The sequence below is a fragment of the Pteropus vampyrus genome, unplaced genomic scaffold, assembly GCF_000151845.1.
Source record: "Pteropus vampyrus isolate Shadow unplaced genomic scaffold, Pvam_2.0 Scaffold391, whole genome shotgun sequence".
NCBI classification, from domain to species: Eukaryota; Metazoa; Chordata; class Mammalia; order Chiroptera; family Pteropodidae; genus Pteropus; species Pteropus vampyrus.
The window spans coordinates 707,894-724,886 of NW_011889172.1; the positions used below are offsets into that span (position 1 = coordinate 707,894).

Consider the following 16,993-nt stretch of genomic DNA (forward strand, 5'->3'; position numbering starts at 1 on the left):
TTATTAAACCTACCACCTGCCAGTCAGAAGTGATCTGCCTCTTTCTTCAGTCTCTCCTTGCCCTCTGTGCACCAGGGGCCAGTTTACAAACCATAATTGTATTTTATTGTGCTTGCTCAGACCACCTATGGAAGGACTCAAGAGAAAAATAGCTCAGGGAGAGAAATCTTAGGGTCCTTCTTGACTCCTCATTTCTCTCACACCCTCCTCTGGTTCATCAGCAAAATCGGCCTGCTTCTCACATTTCCCTGTCAAGCCCCATTGTCATTTGACCAATACAGTGGCTTCTGTCTTGTTCCAGGGCTCCTGCCTTTGCCCCCCACAGTCTGTCCTCCTGCATTGCCAAGAGGGCACCTGTGAGCACCTGAGTTCAGATCAAGTTTCTCCTCTGCTCAGAACGCTCCTCGCTTCTACCTCGCTCAGAGAAAAAGCCCAGCTCCTTTCTGTGGCCCACAGGCCCTGCGTGACCCACCCTTGTCCCCTCCCTGCCTTCACCTCCTCCCACTCTCCCCCTCAGTCACTCTGCTTAGGCCACAGGGGCCTCCTCTCTGTGCCTCCAACACGCCAGGCACAGCCTGGCTTCAGAGCCTTTGCACTGACACTTCCCTCTGCCTGGAAGATACTTCCTCAGCTTTTTTAATGACTCCTTTCCTCACTACTTTGCTGAGATCTTCAAATATTAAATTGCTGTTTCGTGCACACTTTTCAACTTAAAAACATATCATACTGTGTGTGTCCTTCTGCCCCTTGATTCTATTTACTCAATGACACATTCTTGAGATTCATCCATATTGACTCAAGTAGCTCTAGAACACTCATTTTCTCTACTATATCATATTCCAACTGTACAAATAGATAGCTCAAAACTTAATTGTCCATTCTCCTGGTGATGGCCTTTCATGTGGTTTCCAATTTTGTCGCTACAAGGAACATTCTTGTGTGTGAGAGAACGTATGGTTGTTTTGTTTCGTAATGGCCATTACAGAATCACTTATCTTTTACAGGTGCAGGTGATCAGGCCTAAGGCCTGATTGTATGGATTACAGAATGGCGAAGCCATTTAAATGCACAATCTCAGTGGGCTCTTATGCTGAGGTCAGGGCACTGAGTGGGGAGGAGTGGGTGTCTGGGGTTTAGAATGAGGATAATGAGCCCACAGAGATGAGCCTGAGCACTTTGAACCCATAAATATCCTTCTCGGAAGGAAAACTGGCCTTTCTATATGTGATATTGTGATGTAATAAGATGTAGATATTTGGTCTTTATCCCCAGTTCCTGGCACAGAGCCTCTAGAACCCTTGTAACTTTCAGAGGATCCAACCATGTGATTAGAAGGTTGGACCTTTCAGCCCCACCCCCGTCCCCATATCCAGGGAGAAGAGAGAGGCTGGAGATTGAGTTAATCACCAATATCCATTGATTTAATCTATCATGCCTATGTAATGAAGCCTCTATAAAACCCCAAACAACAGTATTTAGGGAGCTTTTAGGTTGGTGAACACATCTATGTGTTGGAAGGGTGATGAACCCTAACTTCACGGGGACAGAAGCTCCTGTGCCCAGGACCCTTCCAGCCCCCTCCCTGTGTACCTCTTCATCTGACTTTTCCTCTGTAATGTTTCCCTGAGTTCCATGAGCCATTATAGCAAATTATGGAACCTGAGGAGGTTAAGGGAACCCTTGATTTATAACGATCAACAAAAGTACAGATGACAACATGGGACTTGTGACTGGAGGCTGAAAGAGGAGGGAAGTCCTGTGGGACTGAGCCTTTATCCTGTGGGATCTGTGCTAACTCTGGGTAGTTAGTGTCAGAACTGAACTGAACTGTAGAACACACCCGTTGGTGTCCAGGGAATTGCTTGGTGTGGAAAACTCACACACTGTGTGTCAAAAGTGTTGTGAGTAGGGAAACAGTTTTCCTTTCTCATGCACTAAAAAAAAAAAAAAAGTTCATAGGCTTCGCCTGTGAACCCAGTTTTAGAGAACAATAATAGTAAAACAAACCAGCTTCTCAGGCCAAGAAATAAACCCTCATCACTCTCCAGAAGCTCCTCATTCTGAGCCAGCAAAGCCCTCTCTCTGTTCCCTCGTCTTTTTTCCTCACAGCCTTTATGAGAACCTGACATTTCACTGGAAGTTTCTCTGAGCACTGACTTTAATGCCTGACTTCGATTCTAGAATGTTAGCTCCACGAGGGAGGGCTCTGCTTGGTTCTCTACCATGTCCTCAGCACTTGGAATTGTGCCTGACATCCAGTAGGTGCCAAGAAGCTAGTGGAGTGAATGGCCTGGGGAACTGTCTGTCCTGTCCAAAGCGGAAGCCCCAGCTATATCCTTCCGGCCGCAGCTTCCTCTCTGCCACTGGAGGCTCAGCCACAAGAAGCTGAGGGTGCCAGATTCTTTAACACCCGGCCCAGGGGAGCTGGGGAGGCCTCTGCTGGGCCTGGAGGCACAACAGATGGTGGAGTGTCTACTTCCTCAGGAAGGACCGACAAGAAATATCAGATGAGGTGACTGATAATAATAACAATAATGGTAATAATCCCAGTAATAATGACAAATTATAACAGTAGCTCACATTGTCCCAGCCCGGTTGTTGGTCCCAGGGCTGGGCGCTTAGAATTCTCTGTTTCTTTTAAAGTGGGACCAGCATCTCCACCTTGATAAGCTGAAGAAAGTAGAGTCCACCGGAGGCTGCTGGGAAGGCTCATGTGCTGCCCCTACAACACAGACTGGGTTTGGGCCCAGCAAGAAGGCTTCGCCGGGTCACCTCAATAACAGTCAGGGTTTGCCCAGGACTGCAGGGGGTTCCCAGATAGGGGACTTTGAGGTTAATATTGGGACAGTCTGGTTAAACTGGGCCAGTTGGCCACCCTTCCTCAGTGGGTTTTCAGGGGAAAGCTAGAACGAGGGGATTCCCCAGACTTCAGAGGCCTGCAGGGCGGGGCCTCCCCAGAGCTCCCACCAGACCAGGGGAAAGCCAGGAGTTGGAGAATGAGAAACAAAATCTCTTTGTGTCCTTTTGAATGGGAGGGTTCGGGGAACAATGAGCCCCTTCCCCAGGCAGCCAGAGGTTGGTAGGGAACCCTTCCAAAGAAGTTCCACATCCGGTGGCACGTGAGCACCTGTGTGGACACATGGCCTCTAGAAATTCCCCATTAGCAGCGCAGATGGCACATTTTGTGCCGATGTCAGGAGGAAACAGAGGAATCACACACATAAAGGCTAGAGCCAGAGGGTCTGGATTCAGATCTCAGCCCAGCCACTGTGTGATCCAGGACGGTCCCTTAATTTTGCTGTGCCTCAGTTTATGCCTCTGCAAAATGGGGCTAATCAGAGTCCCGAACTCAGAGGTGCTTTGGAAGCATCGCATGTAAAGAGCTTAGAACAGAGCCTGGCGTGGGCTGTGTGCTACTATCTTTTTCAATTAATGACATTTCTTGGCATCTGTCACTTCTGCTACGTATAGATCTATTTTGCAGAATCGTTTTAGTGTGAAACATTTCAGGCAATCGAAAATGCATGGAAATAAAAACATCACAAAAAGTGGGAACAACCTAGTGTTCATCAACAGATGAACAAACGAACAATATGTGGTGTATATATACAATGGAATATTATTCAGTCATAACAAGGGATGAAATTCTGACACATGCTACGATGTGGATGAACCTTGAAAACAATATGTTAAGTGCAAGAAGCCAGACACAAAAGGACAAATACTGTGATTCCACTTATATGTGGTCCCTAGAGGAGTCAGATTCATAGAGACAGAACATAGACAGTGTGGGTGCCAGGGGCTGGGGGAAGGAGAGGAGTCTTAGTGTTCCATGGGGACAGCGTTTCAGTTTGGGAAGATGAGAAAATTCTGAAGATGGATGGTGGTGATGGTTGCACAATGGTGCGAATGTACCTAATGCCACTCGACTGGACACTTAAAAATGGTTAAAGTGGAAAATTTATGTTATGTGTATTTTACCACAAGTAAAAAAATGTCAAAGGCGTGGGGGTGGGTGAAATGGGTGAAGGGGGTCAAAAGGTACAAACTTCCAGTTATGAAATAGGTAAGTCCTGGGGATGTAATGAATAGCATGGTGACTGTAGTAAGTAATACTCTGTCGTATATTTGAAAGTTGCTAAGAGAGTGATCTTAACAGTTCTCACCAAAAGAAAAAAATTTTTTTGTAACTATGTGTAGTGATAGATGTTAGCTAGACTTATTGTGGTAATAATTTTGTAATACATACAAAAACGAAAGCATTACGTTGTGCAGTTAAAACTAATCTAATGTTCTATGTCAATTATATCTGAACTTTTTAAATTTTAAAAGGAAATCACCAGTGTGCCATCCACTCAGGTAGAAAAATGTAACAGAGTAAATACCAGGGAGAATCTTTGCGTTTCACTCTCTCTTTATATCCCCCGAGGGAGCAGCTGGCTGTCAGTGGGTGTTGTCCATTCCTGCTCTCTGTGCAGAGGAAGACTGCTTTCCATTTGGTCCATAAGTACACATCTCTTGAGCACTGATGGTGTACATGGCCCTGCTCAAGGCCCTGGTGACAGAGCAGAGAAGAGAATGGATAAAATTCCTTGTGATATGGACATTCTAGATGGGTAGACAGCTGAGAAAAAGGGTAAATAAGATACATAGTGTAGTAGATGGGGACACAATATGGAAAAAGCAAAGACAGGAGATGAGATGCCATTTGAGGTTGGGTGGCCTGGGACTGTCTTTCTGTCCTGAGGTGAAGCCACATGGATGTCAAGGGGAACTGCGGAGGCAAAGGCCCAGAGAGAAAGCCTGTCCTTGAACTTTATGCAGTTCCTACTCATCTGCTGGACTCTGTAACTTGCTTGCTCCATCCATATTTCTTTCTTTTTTAAGTATATAAAATCTTATTTTCAGAAATACGACATCATACTGAATACACAGTTTTGTTTCCTATGCAGTTAACATTCACCTTAGCATTTTCTCATGGAATTAAAAATTCTTCACTAGCGTAAGTGTAAAACATGGATGAGTTTGCCTTTTTTAAAACTGAGATATGCCGTCCACATTTCTGTTCCTGAATTTCATCCGTGTTGATGCGAGTCGCTCTAGTTCACTGAGTTTCACAGTTCTGCTGTGCAGCATTGTACACATCGATACGCTACAATTTGTTTGTCCCCTCCCATGGATGGACAGTTACATGGTTTCCAATTTTGTGGTTTCCATGGCTCCAAGAAATATCCTCACACTATCGTTTTCTTTTTAACATTATTTTAAAATTTATTTTTAAGAAGTAACTCAGTCACACGGTTCCAAATCGAAAAGGCACAAAAGAGTTTTGAGAACAAGCCCTCATTCTCTCTCTGGACCCCCGACACCAAATTACTGAATTCAAAACTCGCTTATAGTTTAGTGGTTCCTCAAAAAGTTAAAGGTAGAATTGCTATATGATCCAGCAATTGCATTTCTGGGTGTGTACGCAAAAGAAATCAGGGACTCAAAGAGATACTTGCACATTCATATTCATAGCAGCATAATTCGCAATAGTTAAGAGATGGAAGCAGCTCAAGTGCCCGTCGATGGATGAATGGATAAACAAAATGTGATGCATCCATACAGTGGAATATTACTCGGTTTTAAAAAGGAGTGAAATTCTGACATACACTACTCCATAAATGAACTGTGAAAACATTATGCTAAGTGAAATAAACCAGACATGAAATCATTTTATAAATAGGAAGTGAGTGTTTAATGGGTACAGAGTTTCTTGGACTTAATGCCACTGGATCGTATACCTAAAAATGGTTAAAATGATCAATTGTATGATATGAACATTTTACCACTATTTAAAAAAAAAGACTTGTGAAATGCCTTCTGTGTGCTGTGTTCTAGGCCCTGGGGATTTAGCCGTGAATAAAACACAAAATCCCTGCCTTGAAGGAGCTGACATAATCCAGATAAATACTAACAAGTGTGATTTATGGTATGTTGGAAGGTGGTAAGTGCTAAGGATGAAAGAAGTCGATCAGGTAAGGGGTATTGGGTGTGGAGTCTAACTTGTTCTAAGCTATTCCCAGCACCCAGCACTATTCCAGGCACCCAGCAGGAGCCCCAAATATTTTTTGCCCTTGAGCAGCTGTGGATTGAGGGTTCCCTTCTGTGACCAAAGAAAAAGCAAGTTGTTATCACCCAGCTTCCACGTCCTGGCTTCTGATGGGTTCTGCCAGTGGGGAAGCCTGGCAGGAGACCAGAGGTGGGAGACAAATGAACAAGGGGTATCTGCTCCCCCATTCCCTTCTGGCCCAGCCACAGTTCCAGCAGTGGCCGTGTCTCCCTGCGGCCACATACTATGCAGGGAGTACCTCTTTCTGAGCTCTAGATCTTAGTTCTACTGTTCCTTCCCCACGCCCCTTAGCCTTGGACTTAACAGCTCTCTGCTGTTGCTACTTCTGAGGTGCCTCACTGTGGTTGGCAGAATAACAGCCCCCATCCTCAAAAATCCTGTGAATGTATTATGCTGTGTAGCAAGGGATAATTCAGGTTGGAGATGGGTTGCAACCTCTGGTTTGCAGCTCACTATTGCCCCCTGGTGGTGATCAGCTTTGGCTAATGTTTACTTAGGACCCTGTATCTCAGGACCGAGAAAGACTGGATTTGCACTCTCGTGACGCTCACAGCATAAGGGAGACAATACACAGGTCAGCAGATGGAATTAAGGATGCTAATCAGCTGACCTTAAAATACAGAGATGAGCCTCGGGGTGGCGGTGGGGGGCTCAATGTAATCACGAGGGTGGTTCAGCGTGGGAGGGGGAGGCAGAAAAAGAGGTCAGAGTGATATGATCCAAGGACTTGACACATCTTTGCCATCCTTGAAGATGGAGGAAGGGGCCAGGAGCCTAGGAATACAGGCCTCCTCTAGAATCCAGAAAAGGTGAGGAAGCGATCGTGTCCAGAGGATCACAGCCTGGCCAATGTCTTTGTTTTAGCCCGGAGAGAGTTCTGGCCCGCAGAAGATAATACATTTGTGTTGAAGCTGTTAAGTTTGTGGCAATTTGTTACAGCAGCCATAGAAAACCAATACACTCAACACACGTCCATTGGTTTCCCAACCCCGCTCACATCACTGACCCCAGTCCCTTCATTGGTTTGTTCAGTTAAACACTTCTGAGTGGATTCTGTTTCCTACTAGACAGTCCTGCTTCTGGGAAACTTTCTTACAAGTGGGAAGCCTGTGCTCATGGGAAATGGTACACAGGGCGTTACTCGTGTCATTGCTAGAAAAAAGATTGGAAAAAACCCAAGTGTTTCTCAAAAAGGGCTGGTGACATAGACGCTGGCATGTGCATACGCAGGAGCTTTCTACACCGGGGAGAAAGAATGAGGAAGGGCTGATGGCGGTGATGGACGGATAAGGAAAGATCTGCAGTCCATATTGTTTAGTGAAAAAGCGAGATGCGTTTCAGATTTCAGAGTGGGCTACATTTTGTGTAAAAAGAAGGGGAAGGGATAAGAATATATTTGATTTTACAAAAAGGACCCCTGGAAGGAGTCAGAAACCAGAGATAGTGGGTTCCAGTGGTTGGGGGCAGGGAACCTGCTGGGTGAAGGAGCACAGAGGGATCGGTTTCAGTGTGTATCCCTTAATAGCATTTGAGGTTTTAAATCCTGTGTCCTACCAGGTCCAGAGCTAGGGTGAGGCAGGTGAGGCATGAAAGCAAAGAGGGCGTCAATAAACTCAGTAACCAAGATAAATACTTTAATGCAATATTTTTAAAACGAACAACATGAAAAAAGTCCAAAAGTCCATGATAAACAAAATGTAAAGTTTAAGTAAACAATCAGTAACAGTGCTGAGTTATAGCAGAGCCTGAGGCAAAAGGAAAAATCTGTAATAGGAATTATCTTCGAAAGTTTTTACAATAAAGAATTAAGAAGTTGACAGTCTTGGATGGATCCCGGATGGGCAAGGTTTATCCAGGGCCTTAGTACTGTCTCCCCGCCTCTTCCAGGTCCCCCACCTGCCTTTTTTATCCATATAAAAAGCATTAGGTGGTGCCCTCTGGTTTGCAGTTCACTATTGCCCGTGGAGATCAGCTTTGGCAAATGTTTACTTAGGACCTACCGTGTGCCAGGACCCCTTGTGGGCATTGCAGACATCTCGGGACCAGGAAAGACGAGGTTTGTGCCCTGGTGGTGCTCACAGGGTAGGGGAGACAATACACAGGTCAGCAAAACCAGGCACTTGGGTAGGTGAGGCAAGCTGCCTGGCTGGGCAGGGCAGCTCAGAAGGTGGGGCAGGGGGTCTCTGGGAGGAGGTGGCACTGAGCTCTGGTCTCAGTGACAAGCAGCTGCTGGGGGTGGTACCCCCCAGGTGTGGGCAGAGGGCTTCATTGGTTTGTTGATATTTCATGTCAAGCTGATGTGTCCTTGCTCACTGTATTAGTCTTTAAGGCCTTTCCCAGGCCCCAAATATTTCATTACCTTTTTAAAGGAGCCTCACTCAAGGACTGCAGAGAAGGGTGTTTGGGCAGACAGGAACACGCCAAAGCCCACATGCTGAGCATCGTAGTGCCAGGTGCCTGCTTGCCTGTAGCATCATCTCCCTTCATCACAACCCCGGGAAGAAGGAACTACCATTACTCTCATCATAGAGGGGTACACTGGAGCTGAGCGCCCAAACCCACTGCTAAATAGAAATTTCAAGTGCTTGCGGATCGGCCAAGAGGGAGTGGGAGAGAGGAAGAGCTGGTGGAGGACATGAGATGAGGGCAGGGAGGTGACGGGGCAGATGGCGTGGGGCCCAGTGAGCCTAGGGAAGGCTTTTGGCTTCTGCCCTGAGGGAGGCATGTGCCCCGACTGAGCATTCACGACCAACCTCTGGCTGCTGCCTGTTGGGGTCTGGTGTGGGGCGGCTATGCAGCCAGAGGTGATGGGGACCTGGACCAGGGTGAAGGCCAACAGGACAAAGGGCAGTGGTCGGACTGAAGAGCCATTGTGGAGGCACAGCTGCCCGTGTGGAAGGTGAGACGCGGTGGAAGGGGACTTGGAGGAATAAGCCGAAGACTGAGAGGCAGGTGGGAACCGTGATGGAACAGTGCTCCACGTAGTGGGGCAGCACGTGCCAAGCGAGCAAAGGAGTTGCCCAGAGGGCGGAGGGCAAAGCACGGGTGTCATAGGCCCAGCCACCAACACTCACCAGGTCCCGCCCCCTCACCCCCACAAGCCAAAGAGAAGAGCTGTGCCAACAGCCCTTGCGAGGCCCTGCGGAGCATCTGAAATCTTTTATTGGAAGATCACTGCCGTTTACCATATAGAAGACTAGACAGCGGACGAACAGTGGAACCAGAGCCCACGTTAACCGGAGCAGGCCCCTCAGCTGGGGACCCTCCCCCCTCCCCTGTGGACCAGGCTGACGACCTCTGCCCCTTCCTGGACCCCTGGGCCTTTGGCATAATGCTGATGGGGTCGCTGTAGGCAGTGAAGCCCCTTGACTCAAAGCAAGACTTAGATGAATGCTGGAGGGCGGGGCACGGGGGGCAGTCCCCTGGGCTGGGGGGAAGCAGCGAAAGTGGAGGAAGCCAGGAGCTGGAGCAATGGCATCTATTTTCATTTTCTGAAAAGGGGTGCACAGAAGCCTGCAGGCAGGCAGGCGGCGGCTGGGGTGAGTCACGCGCTGACATCCTTGTCCTCGCCTGGCTTGACGGCTTCCAGCAAGGGGTCCCCAGGGCCCGCCTCCTCCCCCTCCTTGGCCTCACTGGACTTGGAGTTGGGGACCCAGAGGCCGGAGTCGATGCAGCGCTGCATGTGGTACTTCGCATCCTGCAGGGAGAAGTGGGGGCGAGTGAGGCTGGGCTGTCACCTCCTGGTGGCCTGCCTGTCCCCTACGCAAACTCAAACCCGTTTACTGTTTATTCTAGATCATAGCTGTCAAGTACGTCAAATGCAGCCAATGCAGGTGAGGGATGGAACTTTTAATTTTCCTTAACTTTAAGTCAGAATTAAATAATGCAGGTCTGAAGGGTCAGCAAACGTTTCTGTAAAGGACCAGAGTAAATACTTTTGGTTTGCAGGCTGCATGGCCTTTGTCACAACTACTCAACCCATTACTCTTCAACTCTATGGTTGGTTATAGCACAGTCAGTCACAGACAATGTGAAAATAAAAGAGCACGGCCTCTGCATACCAAAGACAGGCAGCGAACCTGAGAACCAGAGTTCAAGACCCTTGCTCTAGATGCTCATTACCCACAGAACTTTCTAGAAACCCCAGAACAGATCCTGTGACTGGATCCATCTTACAGATGAGGAAACCAATATGGCCAACCAGCAGAAATAGGGTCAAGCCCTATTGAGACTCAAAGTCCTCATCTCCCAGTGCCATTACTGCTCCTAATAACAATGACAGCTGAGTTTCACCAGCATCTGCCTCGTGCCCAGTCCTCTCCATGCACTGGCCAGTTAATACCGAGAGAGAAACTGCTGTGGAGGTGTAACTGAGGCTGGGAAGACCCCCTCCTTGGGTCGCTGAGTCGCTGGCAAAGATGGGGTCAGCAGGGTGCGCTGGATGTGCTCATAAACGACCTTCGGTGACAGTGACACTCAATCTGGATGCCAGGCACACAATAGGTGCTCAATAAATGTGACATGAAAGCCTGGCTGCCTCATGTGCCAGTCAAACAGTGACTTGACCTCCCTTATTCCTCCCAGAAGCCCAGGAGACCCTTCTACCAGCAACACAGGGTGTAGGACTAGGGCACACATTGCTGGCCTGGCCACTCAGCCTGGCTGGTGGGTGGGCCTGAGGCACGGCTACTCACAGTGGGGTCCATCTTGCTGATGGCATCTTGGAGCATCTGTACATCCTTCACGTCAAAGCATTTCTGGAGTTCCTGTAGGGGCAGAAGGCTGGGGGTCAGGGCCTGGGTCCCCAGGACCTAGAGGGCCTGCCGCCGCCTGGGGGTGGGGCTCCGCACCTCAGGGAGGGACTCGTAGACCTCCACAGGGTCCAGGCCGCCGGGGCCAAGCCGCTTCCGGCGCTCCTCCTCCTCATACTCCTTCATAGCCTTCTCGATGCGCAGCTTGGCACGGCCCCGCACACGCTCCTTGAAGGCCTCCAGCTCGTCATTGAAGCCCTCCATGTACTGGCGATCCGCTGTCTGTGGGGAGCAGGAGACGGGAAGGGTTCACCGGGCAAGGCGGGGGTGGGGAGACCCAGGACCCTCCTGCTGCTGGTCCTCAGAGATGCCCTGGGGCTCAGGCCTCTCCTCTGCACCACCTAGTCTCTGTCCCTCAGCTCCATTTCGCCTCCCATCAGGCAGATCTCAGAAATATCGCAGGTTCGGGTCTAGACCACCACAGCAAAGCCAATATCACAGTCAAGTGAGTCACATGAATGTTTGGTTCCTAAGTGCATCTAAAAGTTACTTTTATACTATATTGTAGCCTGTTAGGTGTGCAATAGTGTTATGTCTAAAAAAAGTACATACCTTAATTAAAAGATACTTTATTGTTAAAAAATGCTAACCATCATCTGAGCCTTGGGCGAGTTGTAATCTTTTTGCTGGTAGAGGGTCTTGCCCTAGTATCACCAAAGATCACCGATCACAGATCACCATAAATATAGTAGTAATGAAAAAGTCTGAAATATTGAAAGAATTACCAAAAGTGACAAAGAGACATAAAGTGAGCAAATGCTGTTGGAAAAATGGCGCCGATAGACTTGCTCGGCACATGGTTGCCACAAACGTTCAATTTGTAAAAAACACAGTATCTGTGAAGTGCAACAAAGCGAAGCACGGTAAAACGAGCTATGCCTGTATGCTAATGACCACCTGCCTGCGAGCCCCCTGAACTGCAGACCCTGACACCCCCTTCCTCAATGTCCTCACGCAGGGACTTTCATAGGCATCTCAAACTCAACACAGCCACACCCAGGCTCTGGATCAAGCCCCTCATTCTGCCTTGCCCTGTCTCCCCAGCTTAGCATGGGGAGCTCCATCCTTCTAGGTGCTCAGGGCAAGAAACCTGGGATGCCCTTGACTCTCCCTCAGCAGCTTTCAACATCTGTCCGGGAGCAGCCCACCTCTCATCTCCATGGCTCCGCCCTCTCCTGATGTGGGAGGTTCTGATCGCAAGGGTCTGAGTCCCAGTGGACTGTGTGTTCATGTGTTCGCCTCCCCCTCCCAAGTGGACCTCAGGCTGGTTCCTGGAGGACCACCCACCACCCCGCCCGCACAGCTCAGGGCCCCTACCTTGATCTTCGTGAAGAACTGCCGGAAGCAGGCACGGGGGTCCACCTTCAGGCTCTTGGCCAGCTCCAAGATGAACTGCATGACGATGGTCTGGTGGGCCACCTGCTCCATGAGTGCACATTTCTGCAGAGGGAGAAGAGGCACAGCGTCACCGGTGGCAGCCGCAAAATAGAGTCCTTCCCAGTTCCAGGGCAGCTATACTCACCTCCTCCACCTCTAGGTCAATACACCAGATGACCAGGTAGTTGGCTGTCTCCTCGCACACCAGGTGGACGTTGTCTGACAGGTACTTCTGACTGTCATCCCAGCGGCGGAGCATGCCTACAAGGAGTTGACAAGGTGCTGGAAAGGCTCAGAAGAGGAGCCAGTCCCCTTCACACACACCCCACCCTCAGCCTGCACCCAACTTACCAAAGTGCTTGATCTGTTTCTCATACTTCTCCACAAATGTCTTGTGTTTCTGCTCCCTCACCTCCTCCGACTCCTCCTCCGCCTGCTCGGGCTTCGTATTGACCATGCTCTGTGGTGAGGTAAGAGGGGGAGTGGGCTGGGGCGAGGCCGTGGAGAGCCTCGAACATGGCCGTGTGGGCCGCGGCCGCAGCGCCCATCCCATCCACGGTGGAGGCGGTGACGGCGCTGTGAACATCAATGTGGCGGGAGCGTGGGTGTGGCACATGTGGCCTCGGACTAGGGCCTTTGGGCAGATCAGAGGGGGACCGATGGGGTGCTTCATCCGCCCGGCCCCCTACACCTGTTCCCTCCACTTCCCACCTCCACACCCGTCCCTCCCCTGACCTGTGCAGTCCTCTCCCTCCTCCCCAACCTGCCACTGGCCACCGAGCCCTCGCCAGCAGAGTCCCCACCAGCTGCCGCACACCTTGCTGAAGCCGTCTTTGCTGAGCGTGTCCACGTTCCACGGCATGCTCTTCTCCTTCTTGCGCATCTCCTCCAGCTTCTGCTCCCAGTTCCGCTCCTCTCTGCGCAGCTGCTGTGCCTCAGCCTGCAGCCGCTCCAGCTCCGCCTTGCTGCTCTCACCCTCGGCCACCTCCAGCTCCTTCAGTTTCCGCTGGCACTCGGCCACCTTGCGCTTACATTCACGGCAGCCCCTGTCCAGCTCCTCCTTCTCCTTCTGGAACTGCTCCATGCGCTCTACCCGGGCCTGTGGGCAGAGTTGGCCCACCACTCAGGGGAACAGTCGGCCCCTTGACCCCAGCCCCACCCCAGCCCAAGGCTCCCAGGGCGCTGCAAGGAATGTCTGCACCAACCTGTGTCCTGGACACCCAGCTTCTACCCTCATCTCCACAGGCACCTGCATGCACCCGAGTCAGGCCAGGTCCCTCTGTGCTCAAAAGCCTCTGTGGCACCTGCCTCACTCAGAGCAAAAGCCCAAGTCCTTCCCGTGGCCCACCAGGCCCTGCATGATCTACCTTGCACCTCTGCGTCCTCACCTCCTCCGGCCACACTGGCTGCCTCACCCTTTCTTGAACCCACTTCAAATCTCAGGGCCTTTGCACTGGCTGTTCCCGCAGCCTGGAACGCTCTCCCCAGATTCGCCCCCATAGCTTCCTCCCTCACATCCTTACTGTCTTGGCTTAAATGTCACAAACGTTGCCTTAGAGATGAAGCCTCTTCCTTGATCCCTCTACTGAAGATCAGGACCTCCCCTTACTCTCATCCTGCTTTATTTCCTCCTCAGCACTTGTCTCCTGCTATCATCCAGTGACAGTTATTTATCACGTTCTGGGCACTGTCACTCTCCAAGGATATTGGCTCCACAGAGGTGGGGATGGATCTGTTCGCTGTGTCACACTCACACTTGCACACAGTAGGGGCTCAGGAAAAACTTGCTGGATAAATAAAGAAAAGCCTCACTCCCCCACCAGGGTCTCAGGCTTCCCCTCTTCCTCGAAGTGTCTCTCGGTGACGCTCGGGCACCAACTGCCCAAATCCACCTCTGTCTGGGAATCCTGCAGGCATCTCCAACTCCATGCCCAAAACTGAACTTATCATTTTACCCCCCAAAACCTGGTCTCCTGTCGTGTTTTTCCTTAACAAAGCCACCTCTTACCCCACCCCACCTGATGCCCCCAGCTGAGGCCTGCTCACTGGACCTGCTCTACCTTCCTGTTCTGCCACCCAGTCCTGATGGTTTTCACTTCTAGATGGTTCTCCAATTCGCTCCACTAAAAGTCTTAGGCCTGGATCACTGCCAAGGCCCCTCAGCTGTTTTCAGGCTAGTATGCCCTCCTGAGCCCAAGCTCGGTGCCCACCAGCTTCCTGTCCCCCTATCCTGGATGTTACACCCCAGACATCTGCTTCCACTGTGCCCCCGGTTCCTGGCAGTGCTTGCTCAATTCAGAGCTACTGACTAAACCCTGAGAGGTGCCATCAACTGCTGCCCCCTCCACCCAATCCAGGCTCAGAAGCTGCCAGAAGTCTTTGAAACATACACATCTGACTGCGGCTTTTCCTACTGCCCCATTCTAGAGTTTCTGGGTTCAGATGAGACCCGTGACCCCTACTCCAGGCCGCCCAGCTGGCACCATGGTGCTGTGGGGAGTTGGGTCCTGCCCTGCCCTCCCAACTCTGGGTCCCAGGCAGATGCTGGCCTTTGTGGGTCCCCAAATGTACCAGCTCTCTCTTGCCTCTTGGCCTCTGCACGTGCTGTTCCACCTAGACCTCTCTTCCCCTTACTCCACCTGCTTTGCCCCCAAGTCTTAGTTTTGACAGAGTCTTCCCCAAGTACCCCTGCTCCAGCATCACTGAGTCCCAAAGGCCTCTCTGTGATCATCAGATGACATGATGAGACGCTGGAGGACAGCCTCAGGGTCCTAGACATGGGGTCACAGTCACTGCATACTGCCTGGGTGTCTGTGGGTTGATCCCCTAACCTCTCGGAACCTTGGTTTCCTCATCTGTCAAATGCAGACAACAACGCTGACCTCACAGGGTTGCACTGGGAGAAGCAAAGATTTTATATTACAGCAGATGGTCCAGGGCTGTGGACGCCCAGCGAACATCAGTCCCACACTGGCTATGGTCATTACTGTCTGTCCGCAGGGATGATCTCTCTCTGGGTGACACTCTGGGGCTCAAACAAGAAACTGTACTTGGAGTACTTAGTTTGACTTCTGGCCCAGAGTAAATGCTCCTTAACTGGCAGTGGTGTAATTACATCATCACACACACCCAGCCCTGGTGACATGGCCTTGGCCAAGCTGCTTAAACCCATCTCTGCCTTGGTTTTCCCCTCTGTGAAATGGGGCCTCACAGGGTTGCTATGAGGACTAAATGAAATACTCCACAGCAATTGCTTGCAACACAGCACTATTTTACTGTTATCACCACTGCCATGGCTGCTGCCACAAGAACGGCCTAACTCGCTTCTGTGCCTTATTCGAGGCTGTATCTCCAGGTTCTAGTACAGGGCCAGGCAAACACAGTGGGCAAGAGTCAAGAGACTTGGACCCTTCTCTGGTATCCCATAGGACTGACACAACTAATGCTGAGCCTCACTTTTTCCCATGTGGATGGGGGTCAAAAAGGCCCTCGCCTCATGGCGAGGTAAGGAAAACAGCCCTGGCCTCTGCAACCTCCCTTTCTCCACAGGGCCTGTGTTGCCCGGGAGATTTCCCGCTACCTTGCAAGGGGCTCTTTAGAGTCGACATCATAGCTGGCCTCCGGTGGCAGCAGGAAACTACCACCCTTCTGGTTTCTGCTGGGCGGCCACCGAGTTCTTCCTGGTGCCCTCTGAGCAGCTGCCAGGGAGGCCAAAGCTAAATAAAGCCTCCCGAAGTTGGTAGGGGCAGCTGCGTGCCCCACGTGGGCTTTACGCTTCCAGGAGGGGCTGTAGCAGGCTGGACTGGGCCCTCGAGTGTCACTGCCCCCCTCCCTTACAGATAGAGAAACCGAGGCTCACGGAATCTTGATGCGACACAGCTCACTGAAAGGAGCCACAAGAAACCAGTGGCGGCTGAGCAAGAGAGCCAAGGAGCTGGGGCTGAGAAGACCCACTTGTCCCCTCCTGGAACCTTTGGAATTTTTAATTTTTACCAAGAGAGTGAACTACCTAAATTATAATGATTATAGTGGCTGAAGTTTACAGAGAGCTTATTACAGGCCAGGTGCCGTCCCAAAAGCATTATGCACATTAAATAAGGTAACCTTTACAACCCTATGGGATGGATACTATTAATATTCCCGTCAGGAGAAACCGAGGCACTGAGAGATCAAATAACTTGCTGGAGGTCACGTAGCAAGTAAGTGATTCAGAATCTAGGATCTGAACGCAGGTGGGCAGGCCTGTGCTCAGAAGTACACCAAGCTAACTTTTTACGAATCCCATCTCCCCTCCCAGTCCCTGAGCAAGGTTCTTCTCAGACCTAATCTCATTTCAGTCTTCCAGTGGTCTTGGAGGCAGGGCTGGGACTAGAACCCAAATTTGCCTAGTGCCGGAGACACTGAGGCCCCTGTCTTCACTCCAGCCACCTGGCTCTCAGTGGCAGGACGTGAAAAGGTTCTGTGTGAGGAGGGCAGAGGGCAAGGCGGGAGGAGCATGCTACAGGAGAGGGGCACCAGTTTCCAAAAAGCAATATAGATTAACCTCTTTATGTGACAGAAATGTGTTCCCAAGAAGTCTTTAGAGCTTCGTGGAGATCTTAAATATTTTATAATAAATGGTACACATGACAAGAAATAGAAGTGCCAAAACTTCTATTTCTTGTCATGTGTACCATTTATTATAAAATAT

The 16,993-nt window shown here is 50.3% G+C and overlaps 1 protein-coding gene across 1 annotated transcript in view; it reads right to left on the minus strand.

Moving 5' to 3' along the window:
- Positions 1-9,258: 9,258 nt before the first annotated feature.
- The window catches only part of CDC37 (cell division cycle 37), a 9,456-nt gene continuing 1,721 nt past the window's right edge, over positions 9,259-16,993 (minus strand). The window contains exons 2-8 of the mRNA XM_011380263.2: positions 13,121-13,402; positions 12,655-12,763; positions 12,449-12,564; positions 12,244-12,366; positions 10,966-11,148; positions 10,810-10,881; positions 9,259-9,812 (exon numbers count right to left, since the gene is read on the minus strand). Coding sequence (XP_011378565.1) covers positions 9,660-9,812; positions 10,810-10,881; positions 10,966-11,148; positions 12,244-12,366; positions 12,449-12,564; positions 12,655-12,763; positions 13,121-13,402 — 1,038 coding nt within the window. The 3' untranslated portion in view covers positions 9,259-9,659. The remainder of the gene's footprint in view (positions 9,813-10,809; positions 10,882-10,965; positions 11,149-12,243; positions 12,367-12,448; positions 12,565-12,654; positions 12,764-13,120; positions 13,403-16,993) is intronic.